Source organism: Leptomonas pyrrhocoris (genome assembly GCF_001293395.1).
Source record: "Leptomonas pyrrhocoris isolate H10 chromosome Unknown, whole genome shotgun sequence".
Classification (NCBI taxonomy): Eukaryota; Euglenozoa; class Kinetoplastea; order Trypanosomatida; family Trypanosomatidae; genus Leptomonas; species Leptomonas pyrrhocoris.
This window is the reverse complement of record NW_015438361.1, coordinates 503175-518319: the sequence shown is the minus strand read 5'-3', so window position 1 is coordinate 518319 and position 15145 is coordinate 503175. Positions and strand designations below refer to the sequence as shown.

The following is a 15145-nucleotide window of genomic DNA, read 5'->3' as shown; positions in this document are numbered from 1 at the left end:
TCTTTTTTTTGTGTGTGTGTGTGCCTCTAACTTGCTCTTTCACTGCGTTGCATCTTGCTGTCAACTGCAACTAGCATCAACTCCTTTTCTTCAGCGTGCGTTCTGACCCGCTCCCCTCCCCCTCCCCTCTAGTCCGAGCCGCGGCTGACCTGCGGCAACCTCCTTTGTTTGTGTTTCTTACATCAAAAAAAAAAAGCGGAAGAGACCCAGGGCGTGTATCTCAGGGTTAGACGCTGACCGCGGTACTATTTTTTCATACAACCACTTGAATTCGAAGCTCAAGCAAGATCGACTGTTTCCATCTCAATTCTGTACCTCATGCTTTCTACACTGTAATAACGTTTTTTATCCCTTTTGCGAAGAGGCGGAACTTTTTTTTATAGAGTGAAACGGCAGCGCGCTGCATCGTCTCGTGTGATCGAGCCACAGTAGAGGGAGCGACGCACCGAATTTAGATCTTTCTTTTCTCTCTCTCCTCCTTTTTCGTTTTCAGCTTAAAGATGCTAAGGAATATGAACTCCAGCCAACCGCGCCTTCCTCGGTTGGGCGGCCACAAAAGCCCACCGATGCGGAAGCCCGTGCCCACGTCCACCACGCCGTCCGGTCCGTCCTCGCTGAGTTCCTCCGCCCGCATTGAGCCCGCACGTGCCTCCAACTCCCCCGAGCGGCCGTACATAGACGTCGGCTACGACGACGACGATGTCCCGTACGCGCAGCAGCAGGTGCACCTCCTCGCCACGCTGCGCGGTGGCACCGCACCATCGACGCCGCAGCAACAGGCGCCGTCACCGCCGCGACCAGGGCGGCCGTCGTCGTCACCCCCGCTCACCGCCTCGTCGTCCAGCTCCGCTCCGCCATCGTGGCAGGAGCAGGTGAAGAGTGAAGTTTTGCTGGGACCGGCTCAGCCGCGCGGCTCGTCGCCAGCTCTCGACGACAACCGCAACCCAGTCCCCGTGTTCGCATCAGCCGCGCTGAGTGGCGACACTTCAAGTGAGCGCGATGACGGTGACAACACCGGCGACACTCCGCAAGACAGCGCCGATCGTGTGACGCGAGAGCCGCAGAACCGCCGTGCCTCCAGGTCTGAGGTGCTCTCCGCGATTCCCCTCCTCGCCGCCACGGCGTCCCCTGGGATTCCCATAACGGACTTCCCGGTGAGTCCGGTCAGTGTCGCGAGCTCCTTGGCAGCCGACACACCACGCTCCATCTTACGCCGCCCCGGCAGAGAGCGCGACACCCAATCGCCCTGCTCGGGACACCGTCGAATCAGCTTTATCGATCTCTCTCCGTTGCATGAGGGCAGCAGCAACAACAGCACAAGTCCTGAGAACACACCACCTCGTCGTGAAAGCTTGAGCGGCGAAGACGACGAGGACGAGTTTGCAGAGCCCATGCTGCGATACGCGACGGACACGCCCGCGGCTGCAACCCCGGAGGCGACATCACAGGACGTTCACGACGGACAACGTGAACGAACGGATCTCGGGATGCCACCCTCTTCCCCTCCTCGATCACCGGACAGGCACCACACCGCCGTCCCTGCTACTGCTGCTGACAACGACAAACTGCGTCACGAGCGCAGTCCTGACACGTACCGCGATGGCCATCAGCAGCGTCGCTCTGCGTCTCCCTCTGCCTCGCCGGGGCGGCCTGTTGGCGCAGGACGTTCGCCCACACGCACACCACCGCGCGGCAGCGGAGAGGCCCACCCACCCACACCCGCTCGCACGGCAGTCACCGCCTCTGCACCACCACCACCAGAAGAAGAGAATGACGTTGTTACACTCGACAGGGCCTCCCCACCTCGCGGGCAGCAGCAGCCACCGCGCCGTCCGGCTGCTCCTCCTACGCCTTCCCCACATCCTCAGCGCAGCCCAGACCGAGCTGGACGCGGCACCGCAAACAACGCGGTGGCGGGCAGGGGCGGCTCTGCGGGGCGCGACAACGACGTTCTGACGGAGCCGCACAATAGAAGCCGCCGCCCATCGCACAGCGAAACGGGTGACGCACCGGCGGTGGTGGCGCCGGTTGGCCGTCGCCCTCCGACGCGGCACCGGTGGCCTTCCGACGCTTACGTGGACGAGCCCCCCACCGAGGTGAGTACAACCCAGCGTGGCTCTCAGCGCGACGGCGCCGGCCGATCCCGTGAAAGCCTCGACCCCGAGGATGATATGGGAAGCAGCGCAACCCGCAGCAGTGATACGAGCCACGACGACTACTCCAGCGATGCGCACAGCGATAACGAACCTTCCTTTCACTACGAGTCTCCGGTGAAGGAGGCACCGTCACGGCACAGGTCCAGCGATCGCGCACGCACGCCGTCACCCAAAGCCGCCTCCCCGTCACGGTCCCCACACAGGGACGGCGGCCGAATGCCGGATCGCACCAGGAACCCCAGTCCGAGCCACTCGCGCTCCCCGAGCGGCCGCCTGCCGGAGCGGCGCACCAGCAAAGGCGCCAGTGAAAGCCGCGCAAGTGGCAGTAGGAGTAGCAGCGGCAGTCGCGAGCGACCCATCCCCTCGACGCCCACGTCGCTGACAGAGGGCCTTGACCGCGGGATGCGGCAGCACCGCAGTCCAAGCCGCGAGGAAGGCGCTACACCTTCGTTGAGCCAAAGCACGTCGCTACCGTCTCCAGTGGACAGTAAGGGAGCGAAAAGACGAGGAGAAGTCGCACCGCCCGTCACTCCGAGGGAAGCGAGCCACTCGGGCTCCCATGGCCGCTCGCCATCCACGATTACAAGTCGCAGCTCAGGGCAAAGCTTTACAGAGGAGACCGCCGCTGTCGCAGCCCCGCACCCCATCTCTTCCGCGGCGGCCCGCACGTCGCCCTCTCAACCAATAACGAAGGGCCCTTCGTCGAAGCCTCAAGCAGGACATGGACGGCGCGAAAGCAATCCTCGACGCGGTCCTCCGCACCGCGAAGTTTCGGCGGACGCCTCGTCAGCGGACAGCTCTCAACCTAGCAGCAGACGGAGCTCACCCTCAAAGAAGAAGGGTCCATCCGCACCACCCGCCTCAGTGGCGGCGGCTCCTGTGACGGTGGAGGGCGTCCCAAAACGACAGCACAAAGCGGAGAAGGAGGAGCCGCAAGTGTACGTGGACCCGCTACTGCGAGAGCGTCAGCACCGCCACGATGTCGCCCGGCAGCAGTCGCCGACGTACCTGACCAAGCAAACACCATCAGCCGAGGCGGTTGCGCCACCGCGGCCACACAAGCGGCACTCCACACGCCGCGCCGTCTCACCTGGAAGCCTCGACGAGCGCGGTGGTGTCTTCGAGCCGGTAAGCCTGCGTGACATTATGGCTCGCCACGACACTCCCGAGGCAAAACGGTCCAAGTCTTCTTCTTCATTGCCTTCAAAGAAATCTTCACGGGCGTCGTCCGTTGTGGCCGACAGCGGACCGAAGCGTACGAAGGAGACACACAGACCGACGGCGCATCCGATTCTTCACCAGCCACGGGACACTCGCGAAAGGAAATCGGACCCCGCACGCCCGCCGTCCACTGGGGCTGTGTTTTCGGAGAAGGGAGCAAAGGAAGCTCCATCAGTGTCGTCGAAGCGGTCGAGCGGCGGTGTACCGGCGGAGGACTTGGTCTGGGACGCCCCCACGCCGACCTCCCGTGCGAGCAGCGCCTCCCCACCTGCGTCTCCCACGTCCCCATCCGCAGGACTCGCCACAACCACCGGAGGCCACAAGGTCTTTCACAAGAAACTCGTCATTGTCGTGCGCAGGAAGAGCAGCGGGGCGCCGCCGTCGGAGAGCGATCCCGTGATGCAGGTGTCCATGGTGCCCTACAGAGAAGGCTCGCCCGCGGTGAGGCACGCGGAGGAGTGCCAGGAAGCGCGCCAGCGCGAACGCCTTGCGCGAGCGAGCCGAAGCACAGAGAGTAGAGAAGATGCACGGGCTGGCAGTGGCAGTGCCATCGGTGCGGTGTCCGCTTCGACGACAGCGCGCGCGCCACCGCTAGAGCGACTCATTGATCACATTCAACCAGGACGCAAGCCGTCCGTGTCGTCGCGAAACTCCAGCCGAAATACGCACATTCGCGAGAGTCGTGTAGGCGAGGAGGACGCCGATGCTCACGGCAGCAACAGAGCAGGAAGTGAGGATGAGAGGACAGAAGAAGATCGCCGACAATTTCGCCGCGCCTTATCAGCGGCGTCGTCACGAAGTGCGAGTCGCCGCTCTTCTGTCGCACGCTCTGCGCACTCGCGTCGTCCTCGGTCGGGCAACGCACTGCCGCTGCGGCGTTCGTCGAGCCTTCCTCCTCTTCCAGAGGATAAGCAGCAAGCTCGCAATGACACCAGTCCTGCCAAAGACACGGCAGACAAGGTGGCGTCACGCAAGGACAGCACCAACATCAGTGTACACTCGTCCGTCGTGAAGGAGAAAAGCTCACGATCTTCATCTATGACGTCGGTTCCGCACCGCAGATCAACACCAGCGCCCCCCAGCAGCGTCGTGGCGGATGAAAACAAAGACGTGGCGAGCGCCAAGACACGTCGGTGGGACGAGTCCACCATGACCCCCTCGCGACGTCGCCACCACCACTACCATCGCTCTCCGCATCCCGGCTCTCATCGCAACTCGGTGCATGCAGACGCAAAGGCAAACCAACCGCACCGCTCCGGTAGTGACGCCAAATTCGTCGACAGCGTAAGTGACCGCGGCGCTTCAGTGGAACAAAGCCGCCATCATCAACAGCCTCAGCCGTCGAGGTCGCCGCAATCCGCGTCAGACCCGGCGCCATCCCTTCCCGACGCCCCGTATCGCCCGACGCAGAATGATGAATACTACTTTGGCGCAGGGCTGGAGAAGGAGGTAGCGCAGCTCGAGCAGACGAATGCCGCACCACAACGGATCGGCATCACCACCGTAACAATGCCCCTCTTGCCGCGGCTCACCTTAGCAGCAGACGGAGGCGAGGCAGGGGACGGTGCGTGGTCCGCCTCCGACGGCGCCGATGGCCTTGGAGAGAACGACGGAGATCGAATCGCACGCGATAGCGGCGGCTCCCGACGACGGCGGCTGATGCAGGCGAGCGCCACGCAAACAGACCGCGTTGGTCCGACAATGATACAGGCGCGAGGGGAGAGCGGGATGCCTCTCGTGGCCGCCACGCCTGTGCTTCGTCCGTCTGTTCTTGTTGAAAGTGGGGTGCATGCGGCGGCTCCTGTGCAGTCGGCGAGCTTCATGGAGAACGTGCGTTTTGCTGGTGCCCCTGCGTCGACTGCGTACGCGCCGATACCGGCGACCCACTCCACCTTCCCATCCTCGAGTGCATTTCCGGCCTTTGGACAGCCACAACAGAAGCCGTTCTTTACTCCGTATTCGCTGCAAGTGGCAGCTCCTCCGTTCCACAACAATGCGAACGGTGCATTCCCACCACCAGCAGCGACCGCGACCACGACGGTGCCGCTCTTTGTGCCGCCGCTGACGGTGGATAACGTCTCCCACCTCACGCAAGACTGGCAGTCCACGCTGCGCGAGCGCTCCGGCAGGGCGAAGCAGAACGCCATGGAGCAGTTTCTCATTGCGTCCGCCGAAGCGGGTGCGGCATCGACGCTGAGCAGTGCGTACCCGCGCGCCGCAGCCTCCGGCGCGGCAGACAACATGAACCAGGCCGCCAATGTGTTCGGCATTGGTGTTGGTGCGCCTGCAGACGGGGGAGATCCGCGCCGCTGGCCGGTGCAGCTGCAAGCCGGTCTGCCGACCAGCGAGTACTACGGCCAACCACCACAGCTGCAGCTGCAGCAGCAACAGGCCCGACAAGCTTCTGCATCTGCCGCCACGCCAAAGCGAAAATCCGCATCGGCTGTGAAAGTGACGAAGGCCCCGAAGAGCGCCGCCGCTGCCAAACCAACGGCGCCGGTGGCCTCGAATGGAAAGCCGCAAACCCGCCCCGCTTCTCTTCCGCAAGCGGACGCCTATGATCTCGTAGAGGGCAGCGATGCGGAGGGCGAAATCAGGAGCGGCGCCGGCAGCGACGACGAACCGATGGAGGCGGTCGACGCGGTGGAACCGCTGCCGCAGCCTCGACCGCGCGCTACTCGCCATCTGGCCCCGCCCACTTCGGCTTTCGCGGCGTCGGAACAGTCGACCCCGCGCCCATCCGCAGAGCATCTCCGTCATTCGCCTGGGCAGCAGAAGGGTGCCGCCATTCTGTCGCCGTCCGCCGATCCCATCAAACCGAAAGAGAGCACGCGGCACAAGGATGCCAAGCCATCGCGTCGGCCAGCGGCTGCCGCAGGTAGTCGGCGCAGTCTCAGTAAACCTGCCACAGGGGGGTTCACGGTCGCCGAACCCGAAAGTGAAGTATCGAAGCCGAAGGAGAAGGTCAGCGCCGGGCACGCTCGCCACGCGGACCCGCACGCGGCGGACAGGCACGACCGCGGCGCATCAGCCGGCGCGTCTTCCGCGTCTTCTCGCACAAGCGGGAAGCCAAAGAAAGACGGAAAGAGAAGGAAGGAGGATGCGCATCCGACAAGGAGAGACAAGAAGGACAAGGAGGAAGGGAGGCGCAAGCGCAAACCCTCACAGGGAAAGCGGCACGGCAGCCGCGACGCCAAGCCGCACCGCCGTGCGAACTCCACCGCCTCCTCGTCTTTGTCGTCCAAGGCGTCCTCCACAGCTCTCTTTTCCATTCCGGATGTTTTCAACTTTTCGCACCGGAATCCCGGCGGCGACGACGACAGCGACGTGGACAGCGACCTGGCCACTTCGATGGAGTTCCAACTCTCCCGCCTGCAGCAGCAGCGCGAGAAGGATGTGTCCCTTGCGTTGAGCTCACTACAGCACATGCAAGAGAGGGCGGAGCGGAAGCGGGAGAAGGCGGCGGCACAGAAGAGGAAAAAGAGCCGTCACCATCGTCGACGCAGCACCACCGGCGGCAGCAGCAGCAACAGCGGTGATAACAGCGCTCGCAGCGGCGAGGCAAAGAAGAAACATCACACGAAGGACGAGAAGGAGAAGGAGAGGCGAAAGAAGCACGACAAACGGCGCCGATCCCAATCTGCGGCGACTAAAAAATCGAAGAAGGACGACAAACACAAGTCCACGCATCAACGCTCCAAGTCAGCGTCGAAGGCAGACCCGCTCCCCCTCCCACCGCCACCGCCATCACAGGCACACGACGCATGGCCCGGCGATGCCACACCCTCACAAAATCGTGCAGATCGTCCTTCCGGTGAAAGCCGCTACTCCACCCCGCCCTACGAACCGATCGGCACGTCTCGCTATAGGGGCGCGCTGCCGTCTACGTATGCACGGCCGGACTACCCTTCCCGCGTCCCCTTCCGAGCTGCGGAAGGTGAAGGGCAGAGCCCGCGGTCATTTAGTCCGTCGTACTTCCGAAGTCGCAGCAACGGGCTCGACAACAGTACGCAGGGTGATGGGCTCGCGAGCTCCCGTCATGCACCGCGCCGCGCGTTCACGGCTTCTTCCGCCACTCCACGCTGGACCGGTACCCCACCGCGCTCCTACGAGGTCGACGATGATGTCGGGTCGTCCCCAGGGCTGCGGTCTGCGTACTCGCCCCGTTCTCGCCCAGAAAGTCGCGCGGCAAGACCGTTCACGCGCTGGAACGATTACGTTCGTGAGGCGGAGCGCAGTGACCGAACGAACGCGCGAGGTGGCAACAACAACAACGCACCAACCGCCTCCCGCTACAGCTCTCCGTCGTCTGCATCGCCGCGCTACACGCCGTACGGGCAGCGTCGGGGGAGCAGCGGAGGCGACACAGCGAGTCCGCGGGCCGGCGTGGACAGCTTCCGTTCTCGGCCGTCACCCTCCACTAACTCGCGTTACAAACCGTCGTACCCGAGTCGCACGGCGGACTACGACGACATCGATGATATTCCAAAGAGGAGCTATTTTAATGATAACGCTGCGGACGCGTACGGCTCGACGGGACGTCGTCGTTCCCCCAGTGCAGAAGGACCACCGCCGTCCCACCGTAGACAGTGGCGGGGCACGGAAGCCCCACGCACGACAAAAGCGGATGACATTTTGGTGTCGACACCCTCGCAGGATCGCGACGACTCCTCCGACTACTGGGAAGAGCGCGGGAGCGGACAGACGCAGCCTCGTCACGGCGCACCACCACCGCCGCCGTCGCTACCGCGCGACTCGCGGAACGGCAGCACGCACGCGCCGTCTACCGCCAATGCAGCTTTCGAGAAGAGGGACGGTGTCGTTCCCGCCTCGAAAGCCCTCCCTATTGTGTCGGAGCACAACGTGACGGATGCGCTAACCGCGCATGACTTCGCAGAAGGCGTGGAGGAGATTGTCAGCGCTCTGCGGCAGTACAAAGAAGGGGTGTAGTTGACACGTTCGTGAAGGTGACAAGCTTCTGTGTTTTATGGTTTGCTGTATGAATTTCGTGGACCTGCGTTGCCACGCTCTCTCTATACATACATATTTTTAACATTGTTGTGGTGCCCACTAGAACCACAAACAACAAGTTACTCCTCCTTTTCCCGCCCTTTTCACGGATAGCGTGTATCAATCGTTTCCATTAACTGCCTTCACTTCTGGCATACAAGGTGTAAGTGTGTGAGACTGTGTGTGTGTGTGACGAAGCTTAAGAGGGCTTTAAAAACCACATTGCAGCTTGTTTTCTAATCTTAGCTGCGTAGGATAGACTTGTTGTGCTTTTGCTCTTGTTCATTTCTTCCTTTAGAAAATCATATTAAATCTCCAACAGTGTTTTTATTAAAGATAATAAAAAAATGAAATGAATGTCCGTCTTTCGACGTAATTATGTGAGCTGACGAATAGGCTGGCGCGCCTCCCTTCCACACCGGTGACCTCTTTGTTGTTGTTCTTGTAATCGGGCCAAGAAAGTGAAAGGTTTCATCGGCTTCACCATCAGTGCCACTTTCATCGTCTTCCTCTCTCTCTCTCTTACTCTCTTCTTATTCTGCTCGCCGCCTCTTACAGCACAAGGTACTCTACGAAAAAATCAACACCAACTAGTGTTGTTTCTGCGCTCTCACGCATCTCCGCCTTCTGCGGACCACTACATAAATCGCACGCCTGAGACGCCTTTACAGGCCGGAGGAAATGGCGGCCATTCCATTTAGCGAGGAAGACCTGCACGAGCTCTACACGTGGGTGGACGAGATCCCGATCTCCCGGTCGAAGCGTAACATCGCCCGCGACTTTGCCGATGGCTGCTCCGTTGCGGAGATTCTCAAGTTTTTCTTCCCCAAACTGGTTGACCTGCACAACTACGTGCCGGCCATGTCGCACGAGAAGAAGCTAGACAACTGGAACACCCTCAACGCGAAGGTGCTGCGCAAACTGTACTTTGAGGTGCCAGCAGAGGAGGTGGAAGACATCGTCTCCGCGGTGCCCGGCGCGATTGAGCGCTTTCTCCGTGCGCTGCGCATGAAAATAGCCCAGATTAAGCAGCGGCGTGAGGAGATGCGTGCGGCGAATGAGCTGCAGACCTATGAGCAGGCGCACTTCATTGACTACCCCACGTCTGCGAATGGCAGTGCGAGGGGAAGCCGTGGCCCATCGGCCGCCGCTCCTGCTCCTCAGGCGCCTCCTGCGCCGCCGCCGCCGCCTTCCGCTGGAACGCCGCCAGCACGATCGAGCGAGGAGGTGAAGAACCTCAGTCATCTAGTACGGGAAAAGGACTACACCATTCAAGAACTGCGTGAAACGGTATCCATTCTGTCGGAGAAGATTGTGAAGCTAGAGGAACTGGTGCGAGTGAAGGACGAGAAGCTGACGCAGTACCGCGAAAAATTCGGCCGCATGCCGGCGTAGCTATAGGTGTGTATTTCGAAGATATGAAGAATTTGAAAAGAAGGGCGAAAAGGGAAACGATGGTGCTGTGTTTGTATTTCAACATTTGTGTGCACTTTTTGTGCCGTCAGCCGAGTTTTCTTTTGCATTCGTCGACTGTTTTTTTTTCCTTTGTTTTTGCTGCTTTGCGTGTTTTCACCTTTGCAGAGGTCAGACGCGATCCGCAATGGACAGCTGCGGTGGAGCGTTACTACAAAAAAGGACCGCGATACTTCCTCTCTCAAAAACTGTGATTTTTCTTGATGGTGTGATGATTTGTGGGTGTTCTTTATTTCTTACTTTTCATTTTACTCTTTTTTTTTTCATCATCTCCGTGGGGTTACCACCTGTGCCTTTAGATTGTATGCATGTGGTTTTCCCCGTTCTGTTTTGTGGTTTGTTTGCCAAATGGTCGTCTTGTCGGAGGTCCCTTTCTCGTGCGCGCGAGAAACGCACTGAAGCTCATTGTGAGAGCTATTTTCTCCCCTTTTTTCTGTTGTTACGCCCGTCAGTTCCTCAAAGCCGACGCTTTCAACTTGAAAAAGCAGGAAGGAGGGGTTTATCAGAGCTTAGTTTCCTGCTGCACCAATGGCCAGTGTGCATTGCAGCGACGTCAGCTTTGGTTAGCAGTCCACACACCCACACGCAAAGAAGAAACCTTTCATCGGACCCTTGTGCTGCGTAAGGACTGCCTTCGAGAACGTTCTTGTGTGCTGACTTTACCTCATCTGCCAAACAAAAAGAAATGTCCTTATATATATATATATATTGTTTTTGAATGCCTCCAGCAAAACGAAAACGGCCGTTTTGCATATTCCCGTCCCATTTTTCCTCCTCTCTTCTTCTTCTTCCAACGCTTTTTGTTCTCTCTGACCTTCACCCTTCGACTCACATGCGGGTTGGTGCACTGAACGAAAGGATATTGAGACGTGTACTCAAGGATTCGTCATATTCCTTTGTGCTTTGACTCGTATTTGCGTGGATGTCGGTGCCCCTTCTTCCTGTTATGCTGCTGCCGTTCCGTTCCACAGCAAATAGCCTTTATTTTGGATTATTAGAGATTTCTCGTTTGTAAACGAGTAACACCATAAACGTAAAAAGGTAGTAACGAGAGCGTTAAAAAAAGAAGGTCAATATGAGCGCACGCATGCAGGTTCCCCTGTCGCAGCGGCGACACACGAACATTGCGGTGGTCCGCTACTCAAAGAACGGCGTCAAGCTCGAAGTTGCGTGTTACAAGAACAAGGTCATCTCATACCGCAGTGGAACAGAGACGCGGCTTGATGAGGTGCTCCAGGTGGAGCGCATCTTCACGAGCGTCGCGCGTGGTCACCTTGCCTCGGAAAAAGATGTTGAGGCGGTCTTTGGACCAAAAACGACGGAGCAGGAGGCGATCAAGTTTATGCTGGATCACGGCGAGCTGCAGGTGGCGCAGCAGGAGCGCACCGCCGAGGTGGATGAAATGTTTAAGGACATTGCCATTATCATTTCGCAGAAGTGCGTCAGCACCAAAACACAGCACCCTTTCCCTGCGCAGGTCATTGAGCAGGCGCTGCGCTCGATCGGCGCCGCGGTGAAGCTGGACCAGCCCGTCAAAAAACAGGCACTTGGGCTAATTCGTTCTCTGATTGATGCCGACATTATCCCGATTGCGCGCGCCAACATGAAGATTCGCTGCACCACCACATCAGCAGAGGCACTGGACAAGCTGCGTGCGTGGTGCAGCGAGAACGACGCGGAGGTGGTCGAGAAGGATCTGGCGGCAGCAGCCGGCTCTGACGGTCGCGGTGGCGGCGCCTACTCTCTCCTCTTCGTCATGCAGCCGAGTCTGTTTCGTGACTTGGACACCTTTGTGAAGGAGAAGTTACCGCCGGGGAGCACCACGCACATGGTGGACGCCGCCGTCTCGGGGGTAGGCGACGACGACGTCGTGCTGGATGCGAATGCGGTGTCGAAGGCCAACGCGCACCACGGCAGAGACGAGGCGTCTGGGGGAAATGCGGCTCCTACCACGACGACCACGTCGGCGTCGTCCGCCACCGGAGGGGTGCGGGGCGCCTCGCGAAAGGTCGCCGCCAGCAGTGACGAGAAAGACACGGATCAAGCGTCCAGCATGAGCAACAACAACCACCACCGCAATGTGGACGACGCGGCCGCAAGTGGGGGCCGACGCAGGAAGCAGGAAGGCGGCGGAAAAGGCGGCAAGAAAGACCGTGGTGGCCGGCACAGCAGCGATGAGAGTGATGACAGCGATGGTGATGCGGTGCCGCTGATGGAGAGGGCGCGCAAGCACACGGAACGAGACGCCGCAACGGTAGCAGCAGCGCCGAAGGATGATTTGACGGCAGAGCTGCTGAAGCTGCGCGTCGACGACGGCAGCGATGACGAAGATGGCGGTCGCGGAGGTGGTCGTGGTGGCAAGGGGAAGAGGAGCAAGAAGAATGCTGCTGGTGGCGCAGCCAAGAAAGGCACTTCTGCGCCTCCCCCAATGGAAGAGGACGAGGATGAGGGCGGCCGAAAGGGGAAGAACAAGAATAAAAACAAGAAGAAGAAAGCCGCCGCTACGGTGCCGGAGAAGGAGGAGCCAGAAGTGAAGGAGGAGTTTAGCGAGAGCGATGAGGAGCTCTTGGTAAACCGAAAGCAGCGCGCGAAGAAGCAGCATCAACAGGGAATGCCCAACGACGCGAACAACTGGAACGATGAGGAGGACTTCGAATACGGAGAGGAAGAAGACGAGCAGGCGTAAAACAATAAGAATAAGTGTTGCCACTGTATTGTGAAGAAGCATCAAGTACGTATATATATGTTTTGGACGCTGCAATCGCGTGGATGAACGTTCACTTCATCCAATGCTACGTGGACTGTTCACGTCTTGTTTACGCTGTGTTTGTCACCGGACGCCGTTGCCCGGCTCTTGTTTTAAAAGGAAAAAAGGCAAACCAAAAAACCTCAACATGCACCTTAGCAGACGGAAATGGTATTGCTTGCTTGTTGGTAGTTGTTGGGCTTTAAGAGATCTTCCACGCAGTTTCTCGTGACCCCCTCTTCCCACCCCACTCAGATGCGCTTTTCGCAAAAAGTAAATCCAACGTGGTGGTAAAACAAGAGGAGTGTGCATTACGTTGCCGTGTCCTCATTACCCTTCATGCCGCGAAAGCGGGTGTGTTTTGTTTTCTGCTTGTTTGATTTGCGTTGCTCTAAGGATGAGGGCTATTGCTCTGATGAGATCAAACGAGCACGACCTCGCTGCTCGCTGCATTCTGCTCTCTTCTTGACGCCTGTTACCTTGTCGTTGTTTTTATCGCGTTGATTTCCTTCTTCCTCATCGTACAGGGAGAGAAAAGGTTTCGAGTGGCTGCCACTTCACGTCACGGAGAAGCAGCTCCCTCTTCGTGTGTTTGATTGGCTTCGTTCTTTTTTAAGGTGTTATCCGTTCATTTTCGGCTGGCAGAGGCGCACTCGCCCGACAACGGGTTCCAGCATCTTCACATCCAATTAACGTGAATGAATCGTAAATTATTGTAATCGAGCCATTTGATGATGATAGGCAGCTCTTCTGCGCAGCGCGAGTGTGAAGAGAGCATTTCGCCTCAGATGAGTCCCACAAGCGTGGCAAATCCTTCGCCTGTCCCACGAAAGCGTCAACGCTCCTCCACGCCGTCCGATGCGTTCTCAGCACCTTCTGCAAGCCTTCCCGTAGCACCCTCGGCCGAGGATGCGGAGTGGATTGCCGCCAGAGAGAAGTTTGCTGCCGCGCAATGGCGGCGAGGGTGCCTGCGATTGCCATTTAATGACAAGCCTTTTGTCAAGGACACGCCAAAATCGCGACTAGGGAACCATCCGCGTTCCAATAATCGGGATGTTGTGAAGGCTGCGTGGAATTGCCCAACGTCGACCACGGCCACTGAGACACCCTGCATATCCCCTAATCCGTGGAAGTTGCTCCGTGCAGTAGAGGCGCACACCGACACGGAAAGAGCACCCGTAATTCAACGGCTAGATCCCAACGGGCAACGTGTTAATGGCAGTTCGTCGGCGAGTGACCATGAACCACCGGTACCGCTTTCTCCGCAAAAATGGAACGCCTACTGGGAGACCTACTCGCAGTGCTGCGCAGACGAGTTGGAGGATTTAGCCTTGCTTTTGAACGCACCCTCCACTGATTACCGGCGCGTGCTGCTCACTTTAATTTCGACGGCGGTGGTGACGCCGTTGCACTCTGACAGCGTCGATGGCGTTCTACAGCAACCTTCCACGTTCGTCGGCGACGACAGCAATGGTGGGAGAGGTCAAAATGGACATCAAGACAGCAGCAACACACGCAGCTCGAAATCCAACAGCAGTAGTTCACGTAAGTTGCAAGACGTCCCACCACTCGCACCTTCCACACGGTCGGCATCACTACCCGCTTTGAACAGCGCGGATGAAAGAGTTGAAGACGCTCGCCGAAGCGGCTCTCGCGCTGCATCGGTTTCTTCGTACTCGTACTCGTACTCATCCTATTCCTCGTATTCGTCATCGTCATCGTCACTAGACGATGACAACGCGGCCCAACCCAATGATACCGACACGATGAAATTTCCAGCCTTGTCGACGGTGTTGGACGACTTGATCTTCGCCCACGTGCACCACTTCGGTGCAGTGGAGTGCATCGAAACACGTCACAGCAACGTCGTCACCGGTAGGGCAGCTCACACGTTTGTCAGCGTTCAGTTCACCACCGCAGAAGCTGCCGGGTTGTTCTATCGTTGGGCAGATGGGCTCTCTGTGGAGAACCTTGTGCGGTCCTACTGGCGCTATAGACGCACATTGCGCAGCACAGAACAGCAAGCCACATCAACCGGCGAGCGCAACTCCGTAAACGAAAGCGCCGCCACGAGGACAGAGCAACGAAGCCATCTGCTAAGGATGTCTCCAGAGAACACAACGGAGAACGACACAATAATGCAGCAACGCGCCGTGCACGAAGATCTGTGGTGGGAGGCGTTTGTCACTCGAGTGTCCGACGCACGGTTTCAGCTCGTCGCGAAGCTTGCTCCGCACGACCCGCGTGTTCGCACCACCAGACTCCTCATCGGCCCGAACGTGATGATCGCAACCCCTCTCGTAACAAGCCTCTTCACGGGTTTGTTTCACGCGACGCACGTCGAGTTCGACCGCACCTTACGCGGTTTCCTCATCAACTTTGCCGACATCGATGAATGTCGACTTGCCCTACACGCGCTGCAGTGCTCGTTGAGAGCAGTGTTTGGTATTACACTCAGCTACCGGTGACAAACAATGGTGCCAAGGCATTCTACCCCGCTGCCCCTACGAACCACGTCAGTGCTGCGAGAAGCGAGCGG

The 15145-nt window shown here is 58.9% G+C and overlaps 4 protein-coding genes across 4 annotated transcripts; all 4 read left to right on the top strand.

Annotated features, from left to right (window-relative positions):
- Positions 1–361: 361 nt before the first annotated feature.
- ABB37_03298 (hypothetical protein) lies at positions 362–8327 on the top strand (the record flags this gene model as incomplete). The annotated part of the gene is made up of 1 exon (XM_015800601.1): positions 362–8327. Exon 1 carries the CDS (start codon positions 501–503, stop codon positions 8325–8327), a length of 7827 nt encoding a protein of 2608 aa, XP_015660608.1. The 5' UTR covers positions 362–500.
- A 617-nt stretch (positions 8328–8944) lies between these two features.
- On the top strand, positions 8945–9782 carry ABB37_03297 (hypothetical protein; the record flags this gene model as incomplete). Its single annotated transcript, XM_015800600.1, has 1 exon — positions 8945–9782. Exon 1 carries the CDS (start codon positions 9069–9071, stop codon positions 9780–9782), a length of 714 nt encoding a protein of 237 aa, XP_015660607.1. The 5' UTR covers positions 8945–9068.
- Positions 9783–10717: 935 nt separating this feature from the next.
- Positions 10718–12546, top strand: ABB37_03296 (hypothetical protein; the record flags this gene model as incomplete). The annotated part of the gene is made up of 1 exon (XM_015800599.1): positions 10718–12546. The coding sequence occupies exon 1, from the start codon at positions 10936–10938 to the stop codon at positions 12544–12546; it is 1611 nt and encodes a 536-aa protein (XP_015660606.1). The 5' UTR covers positions 10718–10935.
- A 791-nt stretch (positions 12547–13337) lies between these two features.
- Positions 13338–15074, top strand: ABB37_03295 (hypothetical protein; the record flags this gene model as incomplete). The annotated part of the gene is made up of 1 exon (XM_015800598.1): positions 13338–15074. One exon carries the CDS (start codon positions 13338–13340, stop codon positions 15072–15074), a length of 1737 nt encoding a protein of 578 aa, XP_015660605.1.
- Positions 15075–15145: the final 71 nt, after the last annotated feature.